Here is a 25,654-nt window from a genome sequence, read left to right as displayed (position 1 = left end):
TAAAAAACACCCTAACATCATATTCACCACTTTTAAAGATTCTCTGCAAAGATTCACCACTTTCGAGGATTCCTTGGGATTGGACTATTCGACATACATAACAAACAACTAAAATGGTCCAATATCAATCAAAATATCCACAATATGACATATTCCATAAATAACTAACACCCCTGAAAAAAAAAAAAAAACACTTTCCTTTTAAACACACCGAGATTTGCAATGTTTAAATACATTGTAAACTAGTCTGACCCCTAACCAGAGTTTGATAAAAATCTCCTAATATTATTAAATTTATTTAAAAAAATAAAATAAAAAATATCTCTATTTTATAATAACTTAATTAACATTTGACCAACTGAAAATTTCGATCACATGATGTTCCATTCCCGAACCTCGTCCCCCCAAAAGAGGGATTTCTATCACGAGCTGTCTGATTGTCAATAACTAGCATTTGCACCACATGTTGCAAAGGAAACGCCGTAAGGCAATGGCATAATAAATAATTGCGTAGAAGAAAAAGTCAAAATTTTATGCAATTTTGTTTCTTTATTAGTTTTTATTTTTATGTTATGTTTTAAGGGGACCTGGGATTTAAGGTTTGATTCATGAGCCTATTTAATGTAGAACTTCATTTCTCTGTATGTATGTATATATGTATATGCTAATACTCTTCTGATAAGGTAAAAGGTGAAGCAAATATATCATACATTTTCTCCATTTATTATAGAGCTCTTGAGCTTATATTTGGAGCCACTGAGTATACTTCTGCTATTGATATTTGGTCCATGGGTTGAGTTGTGTCTTGGTTGAGCTACTTCTTGGTCAGGTAAGTGGGTTTTCAGCTTCAGAGTACAGTCTTACCTCTGCATATCATGCATGAATACCGAATTTGCAGTTTGTAATATTCTCAATGACATCATTCTTACATATATTTGAAGAAATTTTACCAAATTTGTACCAAAAGACGGTGTAGCATGCTGATCATTCTCACCACGCAGAAAACTTGCAATCGTGTTTGTGTGTTATATCAAGTAAGGTATTATAGGCACACACAGATTTCTGATTTTCCTTTTCCCTTTACAGGCTCTCTTAAGCTCCCACCACGATCAGATTTCATCCTTAGCTATCACTACCCAGTCTGTGGGGTGGCCCAAAAGGTCTTTTGATCATTAGTGTGAAAGCTACATACAGTTTGACAAAGATACGTAAATTACTGTTATCAAACTCTGGGAATTTAGGATTTTATTTTTTATGCAGTTGGAAAGGTTTCTTTGTGAATGTTCAGTAATATGGTTAAACTATTAATAGTCATACTTCAAAAAATCACTTCTGAACGGTCCAAGTAGTGACCTACTAAATCAGGAATAAAAGGCCCAATTCAACTTCAATTCAACATCAATGCATGAATAACTAAACTGTTGCAGTAAGTTATGTAAGCCCAAATCTAAACCAATTATTTTCTCTGTATGTGTTATGCATAGAGCAATGCTTATTTCTCAGAAATGTCCAACGTTGTTGCAGTAAGTTATGTAAGCCCAATTGTAAATGAATTATTTTCCTTGTATGCGTTATGCATAGAGAAATGCTTATTTCTCATGTCCAGTGAAAGTTTTGGTAGCATTAAAATCTCAATATTTTTGACCTATAATTAGATGAAAAAGTTCATATTAAGTGTCACCATCAATTAAAAAAAAAATATAACTGATTTATGTCTGCCCCTTCATATTTAATTAAGAAATTATAAAAGCAACATTTATTTCTCTACCCTACTTCATTTCCCTTTCATGCCTTTCATTGAAGAAAAGCTAATAGAAAAAAAATTGTGAATTACATAAAAGTTCAGTCAAGTTTGCAATCTTGATTTCCTTTTCATACATTTAGATTGAACAAAAGCTGGATAAAATAATTGATAAAACTTTAGCCATATATGTGATCCTGCACTAAAGTTCAGTGAATAATGCAATCCAGAACAGAGTTATCACCATTTGGTTCCTTTTGTGACACCAGTGGAAGTGTCTCTACTTCATGCCAAAACTTCATGACAACAGCTGTTTTTTCTTTGCTTCTAGTACAGGTCCTTTGTCCAAAAAGTTTCCATGACCTGTCCCTTAAGCTACCAACGACTTAATTCAAAAGCTACAGCGGTATTCCAAAGCCTTTCCTGCATAGAACAAAGGCAGACATATAAAGTAATATAACACAAACATAAATAATGTTGTTATTTGCACAACACTGTGAAGGTATTTACATTTGGCTATAAACAAAGTCAAAAAATCAATAGAGAAAGCACAAAATCATTGCCATTGCATGAACCTGCATGAAATCATTAGCCATCCAAGACGTTTCCTCAAGAATAAAATCCCAATGAGATTTCCTTCGTGGAGGCTCCAGAAAAGGTTTTGAATTAGCAGATTCTGTGTTCTTTCTCAGTCTATAGCCTGCATGTCAGGCAAATTTGGCATTAAAACAATATTTCACGGCATAGCTAACAATGCTGAGATAGAGTAGTCTCCTATAGAACGAATATATTAAATATCTATTAAAAATTTTGAAAGCATTTAACCATAAACCTCTATAATACTTTGATCAATTTGGCCTCTTCCAAAATGATATCTTCATGTGCTCTTTTTGCTGCAGCCGATAAGTTTGAATTCTTCTCCATTTCCAAAGGAAGAGCAACTCCTGGGTATTTACTATTTACTACTCATAATACCAGATAAGATGGTAACTTTTGATTGTGGAAGCATAGACATTTTTTGGAAACTAGATATGCCACCCGCTTGACTCTCAACCTCCTTTTCTAGTACAAAAGAGGAATTTTCATTCCTTTTACATCCTGAATATTTGTGATCTTCGGTGCTAGCGGGTAATCCTTCTTCAGTCTTTATCTTAACAGCAGTGACCCCTAAAAGTTTATCTTCATACATAGAATTGGCTCTGCTCCTCGTATGCAAATCCTTATAATGTGATGAAGATGTTTCCTTTGTATTGTCCAAACTTGTACTTTCTAGTAACCTCTCAGACATTGAATGTTTCTTACAGGCACATTCATTAAAGTCAGGTTTCTCATGTGTATGAGATGAATTAGTTCCTGATATGTTCAGTTTGCCAACATCAACTGCAGTTGTGGATGAACGATGTTGACTATTTTCCTGTTCAACATGTACATTCTCCTCATCTTCAATCAACCATCATACCTCCTATTCAGACTTGGTTCCAATACAATAGCATTCTGGACAAATTTATCTATACCCACTTTATCATTTTCTTGGCATGAAGTTTGATATGTCTCTTCACTAACCACCATCGATGCTGCAGCATTTCTTGGAACTGCGTCTTGAGCCACATTGACCTCTTTAGGATGCTGATGGCTTTGGATATTGTCAAAACTTATATCAACCTTAATGCCAATATGATTTCCTTCATTGTGGATACATGGTAGCATCCCTATGAGTGTCCTGCCTCTGTAGCCCACCTAAATCAGTTCCCAAATGGTTTTCATGCATAAGTGCTTCTCGCATTCCATTCTTATTGAAGGGCGTGGACTTTGAAATATTGGTTGATGAAATATTACAATTTTTGTCTGCATGTATCTCAACCTCTGTATCTTTGAATTCTCCAAGGCCTTTTAAACCAGTGGGAAAATTTAGAGATCTATCACTAATAATGACTTTAACATTATCCTTTATTGAGGAGTGTCCAGTATAACGATTTGATTTATGCCTATTTCTTCTTGCATATAGCCTTTAGCTCCCATGCGTACACCCCCCCCCTAAGTATTTTGATTCTTTTAAATGTGTTTGAATCCGACTTCCATCCAGCTGTGATGTCTGCTTTCCTGTGCAACATGTCCTTTCCCATCACAACATGATGTGATTCTTTCATCATCCACGACTTCTGTATCACCAACAAAATTGCCTGCTGCGTTTAATTAGTTGCCAAGAAAAGTCCCAGGTCTTCTATTGCTTTCGGCAAAATCTCCAATTGGTAAGGCATTCAAAGAAAAGCTACCTTTTGATTCACTGCAAAGTATCATTGAATGATTTATTGGCTACCATAAGAGTTTATGTAAGTAAGTATTGGTTGTGCTCCATCACAAAAGCAGAGATTTTGCAAATTCGTAGAGACAATAAAAACAAAGCTAAGCAGGTGATAAGCCTGAAGAAAACCTTGTTAGGTACTACTCAGCCAGTGGATCCATCGGTGATGGAGACAGAAAACCAATAGAGTTTGTCTCTCCAAATTTGAAATCCGAAACCAATAGAGTTTGTCTCTCCAAATTTGAAATCCGAAAATTTTCCTCTTGAAAAGAATAAAACAAGATGTAAGCTACAGCAAAGCAAATAACCCTCACTAAGCATGGACTGTAAATTCAAGGGAAATGAATAAGAGATGAGACCTTCTCTAGTGATTCCATCTCCCGCCTCCGTTCTTCACGAACAAAAAACTCCTACCTGATTTCATGGTAATCATTTCTCTAGTGGATCAGTGAATAGAACAACACCGTTAAAAGAAAGCTTTGGGACCATAAAAATGGTATACAAGCAAAATTACTGCTCACGAAGGGAAACCGAAGCTGTGGCGCTTGTATGAACAGTGGCGGGAGATGTGGTTATAACATTTCAGAACCAACTAAAACGTTTATTTGCTATTGTCCCGATGGCACCTCGCATACAGAGATATGCCCACCCATAGCATTGCTACTTTTCCTGAACCCCTTCTCCCAATTCGATTACGAGACCCAATGCTTAAATTATCACAATCTATAAAAATGTTTTAAATGTTCCCTCCATTCTGCACTCTTGAACCCATGGACATATGTGTATGTGTTTCCCTATATTGTCAAGTATTTCCCCTCTTTGCAAAAACTATCGATTTTGCTTTTACTCATAATAGTTGTTATGACCGCGTTGCAGGTCATAAAAACCGGCCCGCCATTGTAATAGGTAAATATAATTCTTCCTAGTATTCGGTATCTCCACGGTGATTTAGTACTGAATTTGTATCTTTCTTTTCATTATTTTATTCGGCATCACATTCATATCTATCTGCTCGTGTCACCACAGGTTGCTCCACTGGAGGAATTGCTTTGGTAGCAATAGCGGTACTGTTATTAGGGTATTGTCTGAAAAAAAGAAAAAGTTCTAGGAATTTCTGCAAATATGAGAGAAAGGACATGGAAGCGTGTGTGCTTGGGCGCGAGACAGGCGATTTGCCAATATTCTCTTACGAAGCACTTCGCCAGTCAACAAATTGCTTCCACGAGGAGAACGAAATTGGTGTTGGAGGGCTCGGGTCGGTCTATCTGGGTAAGCTTAGCGACGGAAGAACTGTGGCGGTAAAGAGACTTTCTCATGATAACTCCAAGAGGGTCGATCAGTTCGATCAGTTCATCAATGAGGTTAAGATTTTTTCGACTTTGAATCATCCACACATTGTCCGGCTTTATGGCTGCACCCCTGCACACAGCCCACAGCTGCTGCTCGTATACGAATTTTCCCCAAACAGAACCCTAGCTGATCATCTTCATGGCGATCGCAAAGACCCCAAGGGATTACCATGGAATACTCGCTTTAATATTGCTGTTCAAACTGCGCAGGCCTTGGCTTTTCTTCACAGTGTTCATCCGCCTATATTGCACAGAGATGTGAAATCCTCAAACATTCTCTTGGGAGAAAATTTTATTGCCAAAGTGGCTGATTTTGGGCTTTGCAGACTTGTGCCTGTAGATGCCTCACATGTCACCACTTCTCCACAGGGCACACCAGGCTACCTTGATCCAGTGTATTATCAGTGCTATCAGCTGACAGAGAAATCCGATATGTACAGCTTCGGGGTCGTTTTGGTGGAGATCATTTCTGCCAGATTAGCAGTGGACACCAATCGGAAGACCAGGGAAATCAACCTTGCTACCATGGCAATAGCTAAGATTCAAGAAGGGGCTTTGCATGAGCTTGTGGATCCGCAGCTCAATATCGAAAAGAACCATGAGGCGAAGGCCATGGTATGTGCCGTTTCCGAATTAGCGTTCAGATGCCTGGCGTCAGAAAGAGATGACAGACCACACATGGAGCAAGTTGTTACTGAGCTTGAGGAAATCAGACATTTGTGTGTTGGCAGTTCAAATGGTCCAGGTGAATTAGAGGAAGGATACCTTTCCAACATCAAACAGCTGAGCACAGCGCCAATATCTCCCACCTCTGTTGAAGACACGTGGCGCACGAAGCTTCACTCCCAGGCAGTGCATAATTTCTCCCTTGGAACTTCGTATGCATAGTGTTTAATTTGCAGTTTTCAGATTTGGCGCACCAGAAGCTTCACTCCCAAGCAGTGCATAATTTCTTCCTTGGAACTTTGTATGCATAGTGTTTAATTTGCAGTTTTCAGATTTGCTCCAGAATCTGGCTTTCTGACCTTAACCCAGGATGTAAAAAGACCACAGGTAATTAACATTCCCGTCTAGCTGGACTGTATAATGGCCGGGAGGCATAACCGCATGCTATTAAGGTAGGGCAGAGAATAATGAGACTGGGTATATTAGAAATTGAACCAAACCTGTTTCATATTACATGCTGTTGGAGGAAATTTTTGTAGGATAGAAATATGGAGCCTCCCAATGTTATAATATAAACAACATTTGTTTGTATTTACATAAAAGTTTGGTCAAGTTTGCAATCACTGCTACCTGAGCTCTGCTTGAGTCATGTATCTCAACCTCTGTATCTTTGACTTCTCCAAGGCCCTTTAAACCAGTGGGCAAAGACCATTTACGTTGGTGTCACCATCAATTAAAAAAATTATAACTGATTTATGTCGCCCCTTTCATATTTAATTCATATTTAATTAAGAAATTATAAAAGAAACATTTATCACCATTTGGTTCCTTTTGTGACACCAGTGGACTACTACCCTGCTGCAAAGGAGACATCACCCCTGCATGAGAGTGTCTCTACTTCATGCCAAAACTTCATGAATTTTATTGAAGACAAATGAGGAGATACTGTGGCAGAAACAGAGAGGAAGGTTTTGAATATTTTATCAGATTAATGGGTGATGTAGTGCGCTGAAGGGTCATACTTGTTCTTGAATTAAAAAGGAAATTTAAGCTTCATAAACTACAATAATATCTGCACCTATTCAGAGAATACAGGACAAGCTATATATGCTAAGATTCAAGATGGGCATGGGGGCTGTGAAATTTCTTATGTGGAATTAGGCAAAATCACTTTAGCAGAACATAAAATTGCTATTGGAGAAATTAGGAGGGCTTCAATTATAGCCAAGGTTCCTACAATACCATGCTAGAAATCCTCGGAAGAGCCCGCATGGTGAAGAAGATGGCACGCGTTTTAGATTTGATGCAAAAGCAACGCTGTAGGCTTAATTCCCAGACCTATTTAATAATTCTCCGCAACCTCGGAATAGCAGGTGGTTTGGAGCAAATTCCTTCAGCCCTGGAAAAGATGAAGAAATCTGGGCTTATGCTTAGTGACTTTGCTTACAATGGTCTTATAGGATTACTAATCAAATCAGGATTTCGGAAAGAAGCCGTGGTGGTGTACAGGAAGATGATTTCGGAAGGATTGTTGCCAAGCCTAAAATGTTATTCTGTACTAATGGGTGCCTGCGGAGAAATGGGAGATACAGGACAAGTGATGGGACTTCTGGCTGAAATGCGAAAATTTGGCTTGAGACCCAATGTGTACACCTTCACACTCTGCATAAAGATACACGGGAGAGCTGGCAAGGTCGATGAAGCATGGGGCCTGTGGAGACAAATGAAGGAGGAGGGCTGCAAACCGGATGTTGTGTTGTTCACCACATTAATGGATGCTCTCTGTAATGCAGGTAGATTGGATGAGGCGACAGCATTACTGAAAGAGATGAGAAGCAACAAATGTAGTCCTGATTCTATCACATACAATACTTTGATAGATAAATATGGGGATTGTGGCCTTGTCGATGCTGCATGGGAGCTTTGGAAGGAGATGATAGCTGATGGATGTGCTCCAACTGTAGTTACCTTTACTACTATTATCAACGCCCTATGCACAGGTGGAAATACTGATGAGGCACTTGCAGTGTTGGATGAAATGGTGGAGAGAGGGAGTTCTCCCAATCTGTATACTTACAATTCGTTGATTGGAGGTCTTCTTAAGAATAACAGGTTGGAGGATGCACAGAAGTTTTTTCAGGTTATGCACAATAAAGGGTGTGATCCAACATCTTTAACCTACAGCTTATTCATCGATTATCATGGAAAGAATGGTGAGGCTGATGAAGCATATGACATGTTTCTGCAGATGAAGAAAAAAGGAATTTCTCCAAATGTTGTTTCCTTCAATGTTTGTATAGATAGCCTCGGGAGGGTAGGAAGGATTAAAGAAGTGAATGAACTTTTTGAAGAAATGAAACGGACAGGTCTGTCCCCTGATGTAATCACGTATAATATCATGATATGCTGCTATGCCAAGGCAGGAAAAGTGGATGAAGCTATTGGGATGACCTTGAAGATGATAGAAAGTGGGTGTGAACCAGACACTGTCACTAACAATACTTTGATTGATATTCTTTACAAGGAAGACAGAACAGATGAGGCATGGGAGATGTTTCACAAAATGCAGCAGGTGAATCTTCCCCCCACTGTTATAACATATAATATTCTGGTAGATGGGCTTGGCAAAGATGGCAAGGTTAAGGAAGCAATAGAGCTATTTCAACGAATGAGGGAAAAGGGATGCCCACCAAATGTTATTACACACAATTCAATGTTGAATGGTCTCTGTAAGAATAAAGAGGTAGATATGGCTTTCAAGATAATGCAAGAGATGACAGAAAATGGGTGTTACCCTGATGAGATAACTTACAACATACTAATTGATGGTTTCATAAAAACAAATAGAATTGATGAAGCTTGCCAGCTCTTTGAAGATATGAAAAACAAATTTTCTCCAAACCTTGTAACTATGGGTACTGTTTTGCCAGGGCTTGCAAAAGCTGGGCAAATGGATTATGCTTTGAGAGTGTTCAAGGAGTTCTATGATGTGATGGGACTGCTTCCCGATGATGTTGCTTGTGCAGCCCTAATTGATGGCCTGGGCAGAGTGGGCAGGTTGGATGAGGCAATCTTGACCTATGAAGAAATGTTGGCTAAGGGTGGTAGTCAATACATATATGTGGTACGCTCTCTCATCAAATCCCTATGCAAAGCAGGAAGAGTGTTTGACGCTCACAGAGTATTTGAAGAATCAAAAGATCGAGGCGTTGCTCTTGACACTATTGCTTACAATACTCTTATTGATTGGTTATGTAAAGCCGACCATATGCATATTGCCTGGGATCTTTTCAAACAGATGAAGAAGTCAGGTTGTAATCCAAATGTTTACACTTACAACGCCTTCTTTGATGCTCTTGGAAAGGCTGGAAAGATGGATGATGCTTTCAAGCTTCTTGATGAGATGCGTGCTAGAGGATGCAAGATGAATACAGTAAACTACAACACCCTCATATCAGGTCTTGTGATGGCCGGTAGAGTGGATGAAGCCATAGATTTGTATGGTCATATGGTGAAGAGGGGATATCTTCTCTCCCCATCTACTTATGGTCCTCTTATTGATGGACTTGGTAAGGCAGGAAGAGTATTCTGAGGCCAATCACTTCTTTCAAGAAATGATTGAAAACGGGTGCAGGCCTAATTGTGCAGTTTACAATATTCTCATGAACGCCTTTGGGAAGGTAGGGGATGTAGATGAAGCTTGTCAGCTTTTCGAGAGAATGGTAGCAGAGGGCATAAAACCTGATGTAAAATCATACACTATTCTCATAGGCAGTCTTTGTATGGTTGATAGGGTAGATGAGGCTTTTCATTTCTTTGTAGAACTGAAGTCTAGTGGCTTGAAGCCTGATACAATTGTGTATAATATCATCATTGATGGACTGGGCACAGCTGAAAAGTTGGAGGAAGCATTTAAAGTTTTTGAGGAAATGAAGAACAGTGGTTCTATCCCAAACTTGTTTGCTTACAATTCCTTGATAGGTCACCTTGGAAAGGTTGGTATGATGGAGGAAGCAGGTGAGGTATATGCAGAACTCCTTTCTAGGGGTTATGAACCAAATGTTGCTACCTACAATGCACTAATTCGCACGTTTAGCATAGCAGGCAGAGTGGATCGTGCATATGCAATCTTTGAAGAGATGATGGCCAGTGGTTGTGAGCCAAATCCATTAACATATTCCAATCTACCAAATGAGTTTTGAAAGGTGACGAGGATGTTTTTATTTTTTCTCACTTTGATGCATTCTGGGTTTCCATCTATAGAGAACAATATATGATTATCCTTAAGATTATTGGTCTTTTCTTCTACTGTGAAACAATTACATACCAAAATTGATTCTCAAAAGACTGGATCCTTTTATTTCTGGATCTCTCTGCTGTTTGTTGTTTTAACAGTTTCTTTCCTTGTTATCAAATTTCAGTGTTGGTGATGGTTTAACAGGATTATCAGTATGACTATCGTAAAAATGTTGGCAAATAGAGAAGGTTAAATCCTTTCAAATAGTGTGGTGATGCAGCATGTATACTCCCTTGAAGAAGGGTAAGTGTATGCTTGATCAATGTATTCGTTCAGATGGGCTGGTAATCATTTTCCTCAAATCTAGACCAAGAGGCATTCCTTCCCATACTGTTTACTATTTCTAAACTCTCATTGCCATTAGAGATTATATAGACACTACTGTTAATGTGACAGAAAATTGACCTCCAGATTTTTTTGTTGTTGGAGAATTGCTTCACATATTATTGCACAGAACAAAGAGTTACAGCATGCAAATATGGTTTATCTTTTTTCAGGTAATATGGACGGTAATAAACAAAAGGCTCTACCTTTTGAGATTGAATTTAATATAAATTTTGACTGGTAAATGTTATAATTTTGGCCTAGATTTACTTTTCTGACAGTGTAAAACTTGAAACATCACAAAGGGAAGTTAACAGTTCCATGTTCTCATAGTTGGAAACGCTGCATTAGGTGGTTGGAACTTTGCCATATTAAGTCATGTCAAGAATGTTGTCACAGTCCTATGTAAACCTGCAGGAAGCTTATTTCCATGAAGCCATCTAGTACAGTTGCTAACCTCATTGAAGAGCGGAGGACTCTGGGGCATGTGATATGTTGGAAAGGGTGTAGATAGAGGGCTCTTCATAATTTGCTAGTGTGACGACTTGTACAGAACAGCCAGTAGATGATGAAAGTACCATGATGACACACAATAAGCACTGAAATAATTGAAATTCTGAACAAACCAAAGAGTAGAGGTGGAAGCCATGGCTGCCAAAGAATAAAGCTAGGGAGATGGTAAAATGTTTTGTTATAAGAATGTCCATTCTTTTGACGATGAAATCATGAAAGGCATTGATCTCTAATTGATCACCATATGGCTGACTAGATTCATCAACAGGGATACTGTCATAAATTATTTGTTCTTTCTACCTGTGCCTTGTTTCTGCTGTGAATTAGCTTATGTTTTTACATTTTTATCTTCCTGCCACTTTGTATTCAAAACAAAGACTTATTGAAACGTGGGTTGGTATAGGTCTTCAATCTCCTACGAGCATAATCATTGCTTTTGGTGCTCTATCTCCTCGGTAAAAGCCAAAAGGTGGATTTTACTATAGAATACAAATAATCCTATTCTTGTTCACTATGAGGAGGACATACCATTGCTTGGGTCATGGAACAAGGATAACAAGTTTTACTTCTTTTGGAACTTTGCGATAATAATTTCTTTTCTTATTTTTTGGTCTACATATTTATCATTTAATTTGGTACTGCCATATTGATTTTATCATGCTTGTGTCACGACCTTGTCAGTAATTCACAGCAGTGTGACCTGGGTGCAAGTTGCAGGATATATGGGAGAGGAACAACTTGGCACGGCATTGGAGAATGCAGATGTTGTGATCATTCCTACTGGTGTGCCTCGAAAACCTGGCATGACCCGTGATGATCTCTTCAACATCAATGCAGGGATTGTTAAATCTCTTTGCTCTGCAATTGCAAAATACTGCCCAGAGGTAAGTTGTCATGATTTATGATCTTCTTTGAAGTTTTTGTTTTCATGCGATTTTCTTATTGACTATTTCATAGGAATAAGCATGACGTTCATTGTAAGTTGCTTTGTCGAAGGCTTTGTATGTTTGAGATCTATAGAGATGGCAATATATACAAATACATATTTGCAAGAATCTTTAAGCAAGTTGTTGATCTAGATTTACATACTGTTCTTGTATATAATCAATTCCACTGGAGAGGTTAACGAAGCTTGAAGACTTCTTTGAGTCAAACGAATAGGTGATTGACTCATTATTGACTCTTTATTTAGACAAATTGCAGCTAACTTTTGCCCATAAGAAGGAAATACTAATTGAAATGAACTTAAGAGTAATTAGCTGTGTAGTCCAATGCAAGTTTGCAGCCACTGTTAAAGCCCTGTTATTCTTGTTTCTCCTCTTGTAGTTAGTAACTTAGCTTTTGGACTTTTGAGAAAATTGGCATATGAATATCAATGTAAAAAATATCCTTGGTCTTCTATTTAACCGTGCACAAATCCACTTGATCACGAGGTATCCTCTATAACATTATATAGTACATACAATCAGTATGTACTACCATTAGTGTGGCAAGTTAATAGATAAAGAAGTATGTTTCACAATTATTTGTTTTGTTCATGTACTGGTGTGTGTGTACAGTATGTATAGTATATTGTTACATATTATATAGATAGAGATATGGAGAGGGGGGAGAGTGTACTGGATAGTGTTTTCCTTCTATCAGGAATGGTATATTTGGATTCAAGAAATCATCTAGAATTGGTTTTTATGGCATTGCTGAGGACTTGATATCCATGGCAGGCAATTGTAAATATGATCAGCAATCCTGTAAATTCTACTGTACTAATAGCTGCTGAGGTTTTTAAGAAGGCAGGGACCTATAATGAAAAGAAACTCTTTGGTGTTACTACTCTTGATGTTGTCCGCGCAAAGACATTCTATGCTTCAAAAGCAGGAGTTCCTGTTGAAGGTATTTAAAATTCTGGCTTGTTATGCTTAGCTACTCTCAAATATTTAGTATTCTGTAAAATATTTTTATTTTTTATAATTTAATCATGAAATATGCATCCTGGGCAAACATGCCAGGCACTTCTCCTCATTTCAAGGATGGTATCATAGGGCTCAAGGCCATCAGAAATATATTCAGCTCAAGATGTCACTTGAGGGAATTGAACCCGGGTGGGAAGGATAACAGTCTTTGCACACAACCATCTGGGCTAGACCCAATACATGATATGCTGCAGGATCTTACCAACATCATGCTTTTATTAACATTAGATACAATTCTCAGTTTTATCTTTGTTGTTGATGTCATCCTATGATGTCTGCAGAAGTTGATGTTCCTGTTGTAGGTGGACATGCGGGTGTTACAATTCTTCCACTTTTTTTACATGTATATGACTTTGTTGGATCCTCATCTCGAGTTTGTTCTTTACTCTTGGATATTAGAAGATTAATTTATCAAAGATAAAATGAGATCATAATTACCTACCCTTCAATACAGTTAAAAAGGGAACTAACACTTTTTTGTTTTGATAAAAATTTTTAGGCAACACCAAAGCCAAACTCTGTATTGTCTGAGGAGGACATTAAAGCCTTGACAAAGCGCACACAGGATGGAGGAACTGAAGTTGTTGAAGCAAAAGCAGGGAAAGGTTCAGCCACACTGTCTATGGCGTAAGTTTATGTTTTGGTCCTCTATAGTGGCTAATATGCATTCATATCTTTTGAATGTTTTTTTATTCTTATGTGACTGTCTAGAGTGCTGAATTTTTCATCTTGATGCAGTAGTTGGAGTCAGATAATCTTATCATGGTGTGTGCTTCATGATTTCATGCTTGGCATGCAACATGATTTCATGCTTGATAAGTACCTAATCTGAGATTCACTGTCAGTGAGAATATGGCATGAAGGAGCTTCTTTCTCTTTATCTGAATCTTGTACTTCATACATTTGCATGTCTCAAATCTTTTGCCTTAAGCTTAGGTACTTATCCTACATGAAATCATGTAGCATGCATGTCTCAAATCTTTTCCCTTAGGCTTTCTCATTTGTGTGAAACTCAGCGGGTGCTTTTAACCTGTGAGGTTTGACCGATGGATTGTTGCCTTTCATTTACCTTAGTTTGATTGAAATGTTCAGAGTTAATCTAGATTCTGCATGCAAAGATCCTTCCCTAAGAAAAGCCATGAGTCTCTTCAAGGATGTTATTCCTTCTTAAACATAAGATATGTCAAATGGATCCCGCAAAAGTTGTGTGCTTGATGATGGGTAAATCTAGGTATGAGATTTACAAATTTGCACTTACATGTATGCCTGTGGTTGCAATTCACAGATAGGCGCATAGCATCCATTCATTACCTCATCTTGAGCATTTGAGCATGGTTCATGCAAAAAACATTGCTGGTCAGTTAAATCCATTAGTTGAAAACATGGAAGTGAAGAGTAGTGTTGTAGTCTTCTCTATGTTGATGAATGCTTTTTGAGACTTCAAAATGTTTAGACATGCAATTCCTTTTTCATCTTGCTCCTGTGTTCTCAAATTATTTTTTTTCTACTACTTTTTAAGGCCAAATATAAACCATGGGATATATATTTTTCCTACCGCGTTTTTTTCGTTCTCTGTATGCTGGATATGTTCTCTCTGTGAACGATAGAGATGTTTTGATCTTAGTTTCGAGGGATATCCATTGGGATCGATCGTACGATGACCCACTTGGTAGGATCTACTTTTCGTTAGTGTTTTACCTGTTATTAGTTCTTTGATTTTACGTTTCTGATATTGTCCATGGTCAGAAAATTTATTTGTTTTGGTAAGCGCCTATTTTTTTAAAGGAACCAGGCCTTATACCAGGCTTAGACTCCACTGCTATAACCTGTCAAGGTCTCTGGGATTCTTCGAATGTGGAATTTATTCTTTTGGCCACATTTTTGCAGGAAATATGCCTTCCGGGGCTTTTGAACGTGGGTTTGAGCCCTGAAAGCGCAATGATTTAATTTCTTAAACACAACCCAATTCACGTTAATGGTCAACTCAATTCACTTTCATGGTCAGTTTGTAAATGTGTTTGTGCATATTTTGATTGATGAAAAAAAGCACCTAGATATTTATTTCGTGGAAATCCATGGCTGCATCATGTGCACCTACTCGATTAGGGTTTTTAATTTTATGGATCTAGGTGACATTTGGCCCACAATCCATTGAAGCAATGCCCATCGCATTGTCATTCTAAAACGATTGTATTGTACACCGTGAATATTGGATTTGACTATACCTGACATTCTTTGGGCCATTTCAAAAGAGGCAGATATTGAGGGCTACATTATTATTATTTTTGATTGTTTTCTTGTTGGCAAATGTCTTTCTGTTAACATAGTGGGTTTTGCCCTTATTGTAGATGATACAAACATAGAATCTCTATTCCACCAATTTCATGCAGGATTTGCACCTGATCTTGTCTGTTGAATCTCAATATGGTAGTTAACTCCGATGGTGAGATAATGCCGCAACATACTTCTAAGAGGGCACTGAAAGTGCTATGATTTAACTACTTGACAATAATCTGCCTGACATTTATGGCTAGATTGAAATTTGGGCTGTGCTTATTATTATTATTAGCAATAGTAGTATTTGCTATTGATAGGAGAAGGTTGAAATTGAGGTTGGGCTCACTATTATTGTTTTTGTTTGGTCAAGGCCTTTTGACTGGCATGTGTGAAACACCTTAATTGCATCTATTCATCAAAGTCACGCATGACTTGCAGATGGGCTCATTTGTGCAAACCTCAATAGCACAGGGGTCATCATTAACAGCACCTCTGCATTATCATTGAACTGGTGTTTATCACGTTAACCCGACTTCATATTTTGGAATGACATGGGCAGCCGCATTATCATGGGAATATGCCTCCTGGGTTTTGAACCTGGGTCATCCTCATGACAAGCACCCTACAACTTGCCACTAAACCACAGCCCAATGGACGAGGTAGTTCATATTTTTTTGATGAAAAGTGCATCTATATTTTTAGCAGAATCCACGGCTGGATCATATGCCTCTGCTTAATAGGACTTTTTGATTTGATGGGTCTAAGTCATACTTGGCCTAATGACTACTTAGAAGTTAGAATAGTCTCATTGCATTGTCAATTTGTTATTTTGTGAGGATTGAATTGATGACCCTCTGCATATTGGATTTGCCTCTATATCCAACCTTTTTGGGGTCGTTTAGATTTTCCTCTTTATCCATGAGTAGATTAAATCAAAATAGTATTCGCAGCGTAAATTAAACTAAGGTTGAATAAACTCCCTAAAGTGGCTTGTGAAATGCTAATTATTTATCACAGCATCACTTTTATACCTGGATTGGATAAGACTATACCCTGATTGAAATGTCGTATACCTGCATTGGACAAGATTATACCCTGATTGAAACGTGGGTTGGTATAGGTCTTCAATCTCCTACGAGCATAATCATTGCTTTTGGTGCTCTATCTCCTCGGTAAAAGCCAAAAGGTGGATTTTACTATAGAATACAAATAATCCTATTCTTGTTCACTATGAGGAGGACATACCATTGCTTGGGTCATGGAACAAGGATAACAAGTTTTACTTCTTTTGGAACTTTGCGATAATAATTTCTTTTCTTATTTTTTGGTCTACATATTTATCATTTAATTTGGTACTGCCATATTGATTTTATCATGCTTGTGTCACGACCTTGTCAGTAATTCATAGCAGTGTGACCTGGGTGCAGGTTGCAGGATATATGGGAGAGGAACAACTTGGCACGGCATTGGAGAATGCAGATGTTGTGATCATTCCTGCTGGTGTGCCTCGAAAACCTGGCATGACCCGTGATGATCTCTTCAACATCAATGCAGGGATTGTTAAATCTCTTTGCTCTGCAATTGCAAAATACTGCCCAGAGGTAAGTTGTCATGATTTATGATCTTCTTTGAAGTTTTTGTTTTCATGCGATTTTCTTATTGACTATTTCATAGGAATAAGCATGACATTCATTGTAAGTTGCTTTGTCGAAGGCTTTGTATGTTTGAGATCTATAGAGATGGAAATATATACAAATACATATTTGCAAGAATCTTTAAGCAAGTTGTTGATCTAGATTTACATACTGTTCTTGTATATAATCAATTCTACTGGAGAGGTTAACGAAGCTTGAAGACTTCTTTGAGTCAAACGAATAGGTGATTGACTCATTATTGACTCTTTATTTAGACAAATTGCAGCTAACTTTTGCCCATAAGAAGGAAATACTAATTGAAATGAACTTAAGAGTAATTAGCTGTGTAGTCCAATGCAAGTTTGCAGCCACTGTTAAAGCCCTGTTATTCTTGTTTCTCCTCTTGTAGTTAGTAACTTAGCTTTTGGACTTTTGAGAAAATTGGCATATGAATATCAATATAAAAAATATCCTTGGTCTTCTATTTAACCATGCACAAATCCACTTGATCACGAGGTATCCTCTATAACATTATATAGTACATACAATCAGTATGTACTACCATTAGTGTGGCAAGTTAATAGATAAAGAAGTATGTTTCACAATTATTTGTTTTGTTCATGTACTAGTGTGTGTGTATAGTATGTATAGTATATTGTTACATATTATATAGATAGAGATATGGAGAGGGGGGAGAGTGTACTGGATAGTGTTTTCCTTCTATCAGGAATGGTATATTTGGATTCAAGAAATCATCTAGAATTGGTTTTTATGGCATTGCTGAGGACTTGATATCCATGGTAGGCAATTGTAAATATGATCAGCAATCCTGTAAATTCTACTGTACTAATAGCTGCTGAGGTTTTTAAGAAGGCAGGGACCTATAATGAAAAGAAACTCTTTGGTGTTACTACTCTTGATGTTGTCCGCGCAAAGACATTCTATGCTTCAAAAGCAGGAGTTCCTGTTGAAGGTATTTAAAATTCTGGCTTGTTATGCTTAGCTACTCTCAAATATTTAGTATTCTGTAAAATATTTTTATTTTTTATAATTTAATCATGAAATATTCATCCTGGGCAAACATGCCAGGCACTTCTCCTCATTTCAAGGATGGTATCATAGGGCTCAAGGCCATCAGAAATATAGTCAGCTCAAGATGTCACTTGAGGGAATTGAACCCGGGTGGGAAGGATAACAGTCTTTGCACACAACCATCTGGGCTAGACCCAATACATGATATGCTGCAAGATCTTACCAACATCATGCTTTTTTTAACATTAGATACAATTCTCAGTTTTATGTTTGTTGTTGATGTCATCCTATGCTGTTTGCAGAAGTTGATGTTCCTGTTGTAGGTGGACATGTGGGTGTTACAATTCTTCCACTTTTTTCACATGTATATGACTTTGTTGGATCCTCATCTTGAGTTTGTTCTTTACTCTTGGATATTAGAAGATTAATTTATCAAAGATAAAATGAGATCATAATTACCTACCCTTCAATACAGTTAAAAAGGGAACATACACTTTTTTGTTTTGATAAATTTTTTTAGGCAACACCAAAGCCAAACTCTGTATTGTCTGAGGAGGACATTAAAGCCTTGACAAAGCGCACACAGGATGGAGGGACTGAAGTTGTTGAAGCAAAATCAGGGAAAGGTTCAGCCACACTGTCTATGGCGTAAGTTTATGTTTTGGTCCTCTATAGTGGCTAATATGCATTCATATCTTTTGAATGTTTTTTTATTCTTATGTGACTGTCTAGAGTGCTGAATTTTTCATCTTGATGCAGTAGTTGGAGTCAGATAATCTTATCATGGTGTGTGCTTCATGATTTCATGCTTGGCATGCAACATGATTTCATGCTTGATAAGTACCTAATCTGAGATTCACTGTCAGTGAGAATATGGCATGAAGGAGCTTCTTTCTCTTTATCTGAATCTTGTACTTCATACATTTGCATGTCTCAAATCTTTTGCCTTAAGCTTAGGTACTTATCCTACATGAAATCATGTAGCATGCATGTCTCAAATCTTTTCCCTTAGGCTTTCTCATATGTGTGAAACTCAGCGGGTGCTTTTAACCTGTGAGGTTTGACCGATGGATTGTTGCCTTTCATTTACCTTAGTTTGATTGAAATGTTCAGAGTTAATCTAGATTCTGGATGCAAAGATCCTTCCCTAAGAAAAGCCATGAGTCTCTTCAAGGATGTTATTCTTTCTTAAACATAAGATATGTCAAATGGATCCCGCAAAAGTTGTGTGCTTGATGATGGGTAAATCTGGGTATGAGATTTACAAATTTGCACTTACATGTATGCCTGTGGTTGCAATTCACAGATAGGCGCATAACATCCATTCATTACCTCATCTTGAGCATTTGAGCATGGTTCATGCAAAAAACATTGCTGGTCAGTTAAATCCATTAGTTGAAAACTTGGATGTGAAGAGTAGTGTTGTAGTCTTCTCTATGCTGATGAATGCTTTTTGAGACTTCAAAATGTTTAGACATGCAATTCCTTTTTCATCTTGCTCCTGTGTTCTCAATTTTTTTTTCTACTGTTTTTTAAGGCCAAATATAAACCATGGGATATATATTTTTACCCTGAAGACCTCCAAATCATTTGGAAAAGGAGGTGCTGCAGCAAAAGAGATGGGTTGAATTTGTTGTTTGGATGGACTCTGTGGTATGTAATCTTAGTTGGATTTCCAATATACTTTTAAACCATATTTTCATTTTATTTTTTAGTACTATTAGATATTATATCTTACCTAATTTTATGGTTAACATTGTATAAAAAAAACATGCGTTGTGTTATGTAATTAATACTAACATGTAATATTGATTTTTTTTGTCAGAATGCTATAGGTAATGATTGCCAAGACGATGATCCAAATTATGTTCAACATATATCAGGAGATGATGAAGATGAGGATGAGGATGATGGTGGTGAAGGAGGAGATGATGATGATAGTTGCGGTGTTGGTGATGATGTGGATCAGAGTAATGAGGATGGTCAAGATGATCATGAGGATGATCTTGGTGGTGGTAGCTAGGCATGCACATGCATTGTTTTTTATGAAGAAATTATTGTGTAGAATGACATTGTTATGTTTAGATGGGTGTTGTGAATTTACCCTATATCAATGAGACATTTTGATTTTGTAATCATACGATGAGTTTGATTTATGTATGTTGTTAATTTATCGTAACGATATTCATGAAATATTTTGATTTGTTAATCATATTTGAATTTTAGTTGTTTTGATTAAAAATAATACTGATTTTATTAGTATTATGTTGCTATTTTATACATGTTTTGAAAATTGTTAATGACACATTGTTATTTTTTTGGATGGATGTTGTCAATTTCTCTTAAATTTCTTTACAAATGATTTTGAATTGTGATATCTGCTTTAATGATATTTAGAAACTATCATATATTTCACTATGAATCTATAAAGGGGGTCATATATGTAAAGAAAAATATACTCTATATAAGAAGTCAAATGCGGATGTAACCATGGATGCAAAATTGAAAGTAAAATTGGATGTTAAACTAGGAATTAATACAAAATGCAAACAATTGACATACAAAGTGTTTTAAATTAGAAGTGAAAAATTGTGCAATAGTTGACACAAAGAAGGGAACAAAACATGGCATACAAAAGGATATCAAATAGGGCAAAAACAAGGACACATAAATGGGCACCAAATTAGATGCAAAAAAAGACAACAACTAGATGTAAAATAAGATGCAAAGTTGAGCGTTAAAAAGAAACAAAAAACGTTACAAATTAATATGCCAAATGATGATGCAAATAATGGTGTAAATTTTGGATGCAAACTTGGGTGCAAAAAAGGAAAAAAAAAGATGTAAGAAAAGACATAAAACAAGATGCAAAATGGGGCTGAAAAAAGGTGAAACCAAGGATGCCATATTGGATGTAAAAAATGATTCCTAATCACATGCAAATTTAGGCTCGAACTCAGACACAAAATTATATGCAAATGTGGACACAAAATGAGGCAAAAAAAGATGCAAATTTGGATGGTGAAAACGATGTAAAACTAGACACCAAAAAAATGCAAAATTGGATGAAAAAGTCGGTGTAAATAATGGTGCAACATTGGACACAAGTAGACACAAAAAAATGGTGCAAAAAGGGGCATAAAATAGCTTAAAATTGGATGCAAAACTTGGTGCAAAAACAAATACAAAAGTAGACGTAAAAAATGGCTCTAAATTGAATGTACCATTAGACACAAAATAAGATGCAAAGGTGGACACAACACATGACTCAACATAAGATGCAAATATAAATGCAAATTTCGATGCTCAAAATGATGTAACATTAGATGCAAGAGATGGTGTTAAAAATGATGCAAAATTGTATGAAACAAATGACGCAAAATATGGTGCAAAATGAGATGGGAAAAATGGAGACAAATCAAACGTAAATGTGGATGTAAAAAATGGTCCAAAAAAAGATGCAAAAATGGGCACAAAAATGGATGCAAAATTTGGTGCTAAATCAAATTCAACACATGGTGCAAAGATAGGCACCAAAGCTAGTGCAAAAATAGAAGCAAAAACTAGTTTAAGACTAGATACAAAACCTGGCGTACGACTAGATGCAAAAACTGACACAAAATGGATGCATAAAAAGACGTTAAATTGGATTCAAAATACAGTGTAAACTTGATGCAAATGATGGTGCAAAAATGGAAGCAAAGAATGACACAAAATAGGAAGCAAAAGAGAATGAAAAATAGATGCAAAAAATGACACAAAACTAGAAGCAAAACCTGTCATAAAATAAGATGCAAATCTTGGTTCAAAATTTGACGCAAAAAATGATGCATAGTTTGGTGTAAAAAATGATGCAAAATATAGCGTGAAAAGGGATGCAAAATCAGGTGCAAAAAAGGACGCTTTAAAAATTGTACAATAGAGCCAGATTTAGCGCCAGGTTGCTCATCACAATTACAAAAAAAATGCACTAAAATCTGGCGCTAAATCTGGCGCAAATCGCTGGTTTTGTTGTAGTGATAGAACTCTCCCTTTTAGCCTAAATAAAAAGATAAACAAACCGATTTCAATAAAAAAGGGGTAAATGTCACATATCCTTTACATAATCCAAATGCATATTCCATACATATTCAATATTGATAATGTCAAATGAGATACCTTATCAAAATGATGCTCCAATTCTAAAGTTGAAATATTTATAGCACATTCAACTTCTAGCAATAACAAATGCCATATATTATACAAGGACATATGTAGAGAAGTAATTTGTGTTGAAGTCTTCTTCACATATATTTTTAAGTCACCAATTACAACACCTGCATTGCAAAAACATAATGTTGTTGTATTGTTTCATAAAGTGAATAATAAAAGTTGTACAAAGTTAACAAGAGGAAATACATTTTATGTCATAAACTTGATCTTTGTTCTATCTCCCTTTTTGTGTCTTTCCATGGATGCCCAAAACTTTCACTTGCAAAAATCCAAACTCCTTGATGAATTTATTCTAATCTAATTTAGTCTTCAATAGACAAAAATACTTGAGCATGAGTTAACGATAATCACTTTTCACAAAATCAAACTATTTATGATTATTCAACAAAGGGAAATGACCATTTCCAAGATAGAAGCAAATGAAACCTTGACATTCAAAAGTTCTTTCTCAATCATGTGTTCACTTCTAATTTGTTGTAATAACATCCCAATCCGTGATCAATCATCACATGTATATTTGAAATGTTAAGTTTTGGAGAGAAGCACTCAAACAACCTTACCACCAGTTCAAGAATGACAACAAGATAGGGTGCATGAGTAGACTCTAACTAAAATAAATCAGTTATACCTGAGTGAACGATTTGATGCTTCAGGAATCTAGGTTCGAATATGTAATGAAAGAGTGTTTTTTCGACCATGTTATTCATGGAACACAAAATTAGGGAACAACCACTATTTCTCTTTGAGTTAAGGTAATTTCATGAATGAAGACCTTTGTGAGGGAGAAAAATATTGGATTTTGGTGTCCAATACCCTAAATTACATAGTACATGACTCCTTACTAGAATAAAAAACCATAAAGATACCCAAGTTAGCCCTTTTTTATTTAAAGTAAGTTTTGGAATCAATGCATCAAGGTTTCTCTTTGCTTTGGAAACCTCAGATAGGTTTAAAATGCTCATAATAGAAACAAAAAGAACAAATAAATCCAGTCAAAAAAAATATAGTTAAGACCCATTGTACAAAGAACATAGTGTAATAATCCATGGAGTAAAACGAGTTAAATAAACTTATTGTTGTTAGATGGGTTACATGGGGGAAAACATTGGACTAGGCAAGCTCCTAAAATTTCGAACAATAATAGCCTCAATTGGATGATGTCCTTGCAGAAGTGGTTAACATCATCTTACTCGTAAGGAAAATTTGGGAGACTCTTGTAATAAAGCTATGAATAACCATAAGAGTAAACATTAGTTGTAAGCAATAAGTAGGGTTCACAATCATATGAAATTTAAATACCATAAAAGGAAAAATAAATTAGGGGATCATGCTGTGTCTCTCAGCCATGACTAGGGAATGTTGAACAACATCCCATTTCTCTACTAAGACAAACACCCTCATCCATTGTGAGACTAACCCTAGTTGAAATATGCAAAATTTATGGACTCTTGAGGAAGTATAGATCAAAATTACAGCTCTTAAGGGTAGTCATTCCCTGGAAGGATATAGGATCCCACAATTCTTAGTTGTTCAATGTGAACAATGCCAATATTGTAGGTGAAATACTATATTTTTAGGGTGATGGGACAATAGTGGAGTTATAGAATCTATGACTAGCATAAATTAATGAGTTAGTTAATTAATGTTGCATAAATGAAGGAGTCAAGTAATAATTCACAAGTGGTGTATCCAATGGTGGAAGAAATTTCAATTGTCTAACATCAGATAAAAAGGGCATAAGGAAGACAACTAAGACAAGAGCAGAGTTTATTCCAAAGGAATGCCTTATGGCATAATTATAAACCCTTGCAATTAATATTATAAATGTAGTGGATTAATAAACCAAATGGACTATTACTATTAAAACCCAAGGGATTAATATTATAGCCCTAAGGGATAAATGTGTTTGACTATGTTAGGGTTTATAATATTTATAGATTAATACATGTTAATTATTGTTTACTATTGTTGACATGGTCAACTATTGTCAACATGGGCATCATAGCCAACAATAGTCAGCATGAATACCATGGTGAACCATAATTACCTCGGGAATGATGATTTATCTATAAGTGGCCTATAATGAACCATATTGGATGGCCATGGTTGACCATGGAGGCTTATTGTGGAGGGTTAATAATATTAATCTTGGGGTTTATAATATTAATCCTAGGGTTTATAATCTTAGGATTTAATATATTAAACTTATGGTTTATAATCTTAGTGTTTATATTAATAATCTTAGGGTTTATTATACTGGGTTTTATAATGTTAAGGTTTTGTATTAGTGTTTAATATTGTGACATAGGAATGGTACAAAAATCTATCCAACATCACATTATGACAAACATTGTCTCAATACGACAATCATTCTAACAATCATTGTAGCATTGTTACATTACATTGTAGTTTATTAAACATTGCATTGTGACATTACAAAATTGGGGTTTAATATTATGATTTATAATGTTCAACCCTAAACCCTAAACACTGAGATTTAATATTAGGGTTTATAATATTAATCTTAAGGTTTATTATATTAGGTTTATATGCCTATGGTTTAATATTAATCCTAGGGTTTATTAATCCCTTAGGTATATAATATTAACATTGGGGTTTATAATCTAAAGGTTTATAATATTAATCCTAGGGTTTATAGTATTAATCCTAGGGTTTATAATCCTTGGGTTTTATAATGTTAGGGTTTTTTATTAGGGTTTAATATTGTGAAATTGGAATGTAAAAGTATATATCCAACACTGCATTGAGACAATCATTGTCTCAATGCCACAATAATTCTAACAATCATTGTCGCAATGTTACATTACATTGCAATTTATTCAATGTCGTATTGCAACATTACAAAATTTGGGTTTAATAATAAAGTTTATAATATTAATGTTTTTTAAAATGGGTTTATAATATTAGGATTTAATATTGGGTTTATAATTTATAATAACGATGTTTAATAATATGATTTATAATATTAATAATAAGGTTTATTATATTGTGTTTATATTCCTAGGGTTTAATATTAATCCTAGGCTTGACAATGTTATTATGATGGTTTAATATTATTATGATGGTGTTAAAAATAGTTCTGAGGCTCGGTGAAAGAGTTAAACACTTACTTTATATATACACTTCCTCGCATTCTTCGCATATATTCTTTGGTGAAAGAGTTCTGAGGCTCGGTGAAAGAGTTAAACACATACTTTATACATACATTTCCTCACATTCTTCGCATATATTCTTTGGTGAAAGATTTCTAAGGCTTGATGAAAGAGTTAAACACGTACTTTATATATACACTTCCTCGCATTCTTCGCATATATTC

The 25,654-nt window shown here is 36.0% G+C and overlaps 2 protein-coding genes and 2 pseudogenes across 3 annotated transcripts; 3 read left to right on the top strand and 1 right to left on the bottom strand.

Moving 5' to 3' along the window:
* The window catches only part of LOC149140639 (endoglucanase 1-like), a 73,115-nt pseudogene that overhangs the window by 7,593 nt on the left and 39,868 nt on the right, over positions 1 to 25,654 (bottom strand).
* On the top strand, positions 4,852 to 19,130 carry LOC149140641 (LEAF RUST 10 DISEASE-RESISTANCE LOCUS RECEPTOR-LIKE PROTEIN KINASE-like 1.4). The gene is made up of 6 exons (XM_089446897.1): positions 4,852 to 4,949; positions 5,070 to 6,241; positions 16,867 to 17,040; positions 17,878 to 18,046; positions 18,408 to 18,469; positions 18,626 to 19,130. The coding sequence occupies exons 2-6, from the start codon at positions 5,180 to 5,182 to the stop codon at positions 18,755 to 18,757; spliced, it is 1,599 nt and encodes a 532-aa protein (XP_089303023.1). The 5' UTR covers positions 4,852 to 4,949; positions 5,070 to 5,179; the 3' UTR covers positions 18,758 to 19,130.
* On the top strand, positions 7,181 to 10,531 carry LOC149140643 (uncharacterized). Its single transcript, XM_089448435.1, is given in 3 exon segments — positions 7,181 to 7,195; positions 7,266 to 9,644; positions 9,646 to 10,531. Coding segments are annotated over 3 exon segments (3,009 nt in total). The 3' UTR covers positions 10,261 to 10,531.
* LOC149140642 (malate dehydrogenase, mitochondrial pseudogene) lies at positions 11,915 to 13,233 on the top strand (annotated as a pseudogene). The gene is made up of 2 exons (XR_016264510.1): positions 11,915 to 12,076; positions 12,914 to 13,233. The product of XR_016264510.1 is annotated as a malate dehydrogenase, mitochondrial pseudogene (transcript).

The sequence above is a fragment of the Pinus tabuliformis genome, chromosome X (genome assembly GCF_031772625.1).
Source record: "Pinus tabuliformis cultivar Carrire ecotype Pingquan chromosome X, CPIR1, whole genome shotgun sequence".
NCBI classification, from domain to species: domain Eukaryota; kingdom Viridiplantae; phylum Streptophyta; class Pinopsida; order Pinales; family Pinaceae; genus Pinus; species Pinus tabuliformis.
Note: the sequence above shows the minus strand (reverse complement) of the source record. Positions and strands in the feature narration are given on the sequence as shown.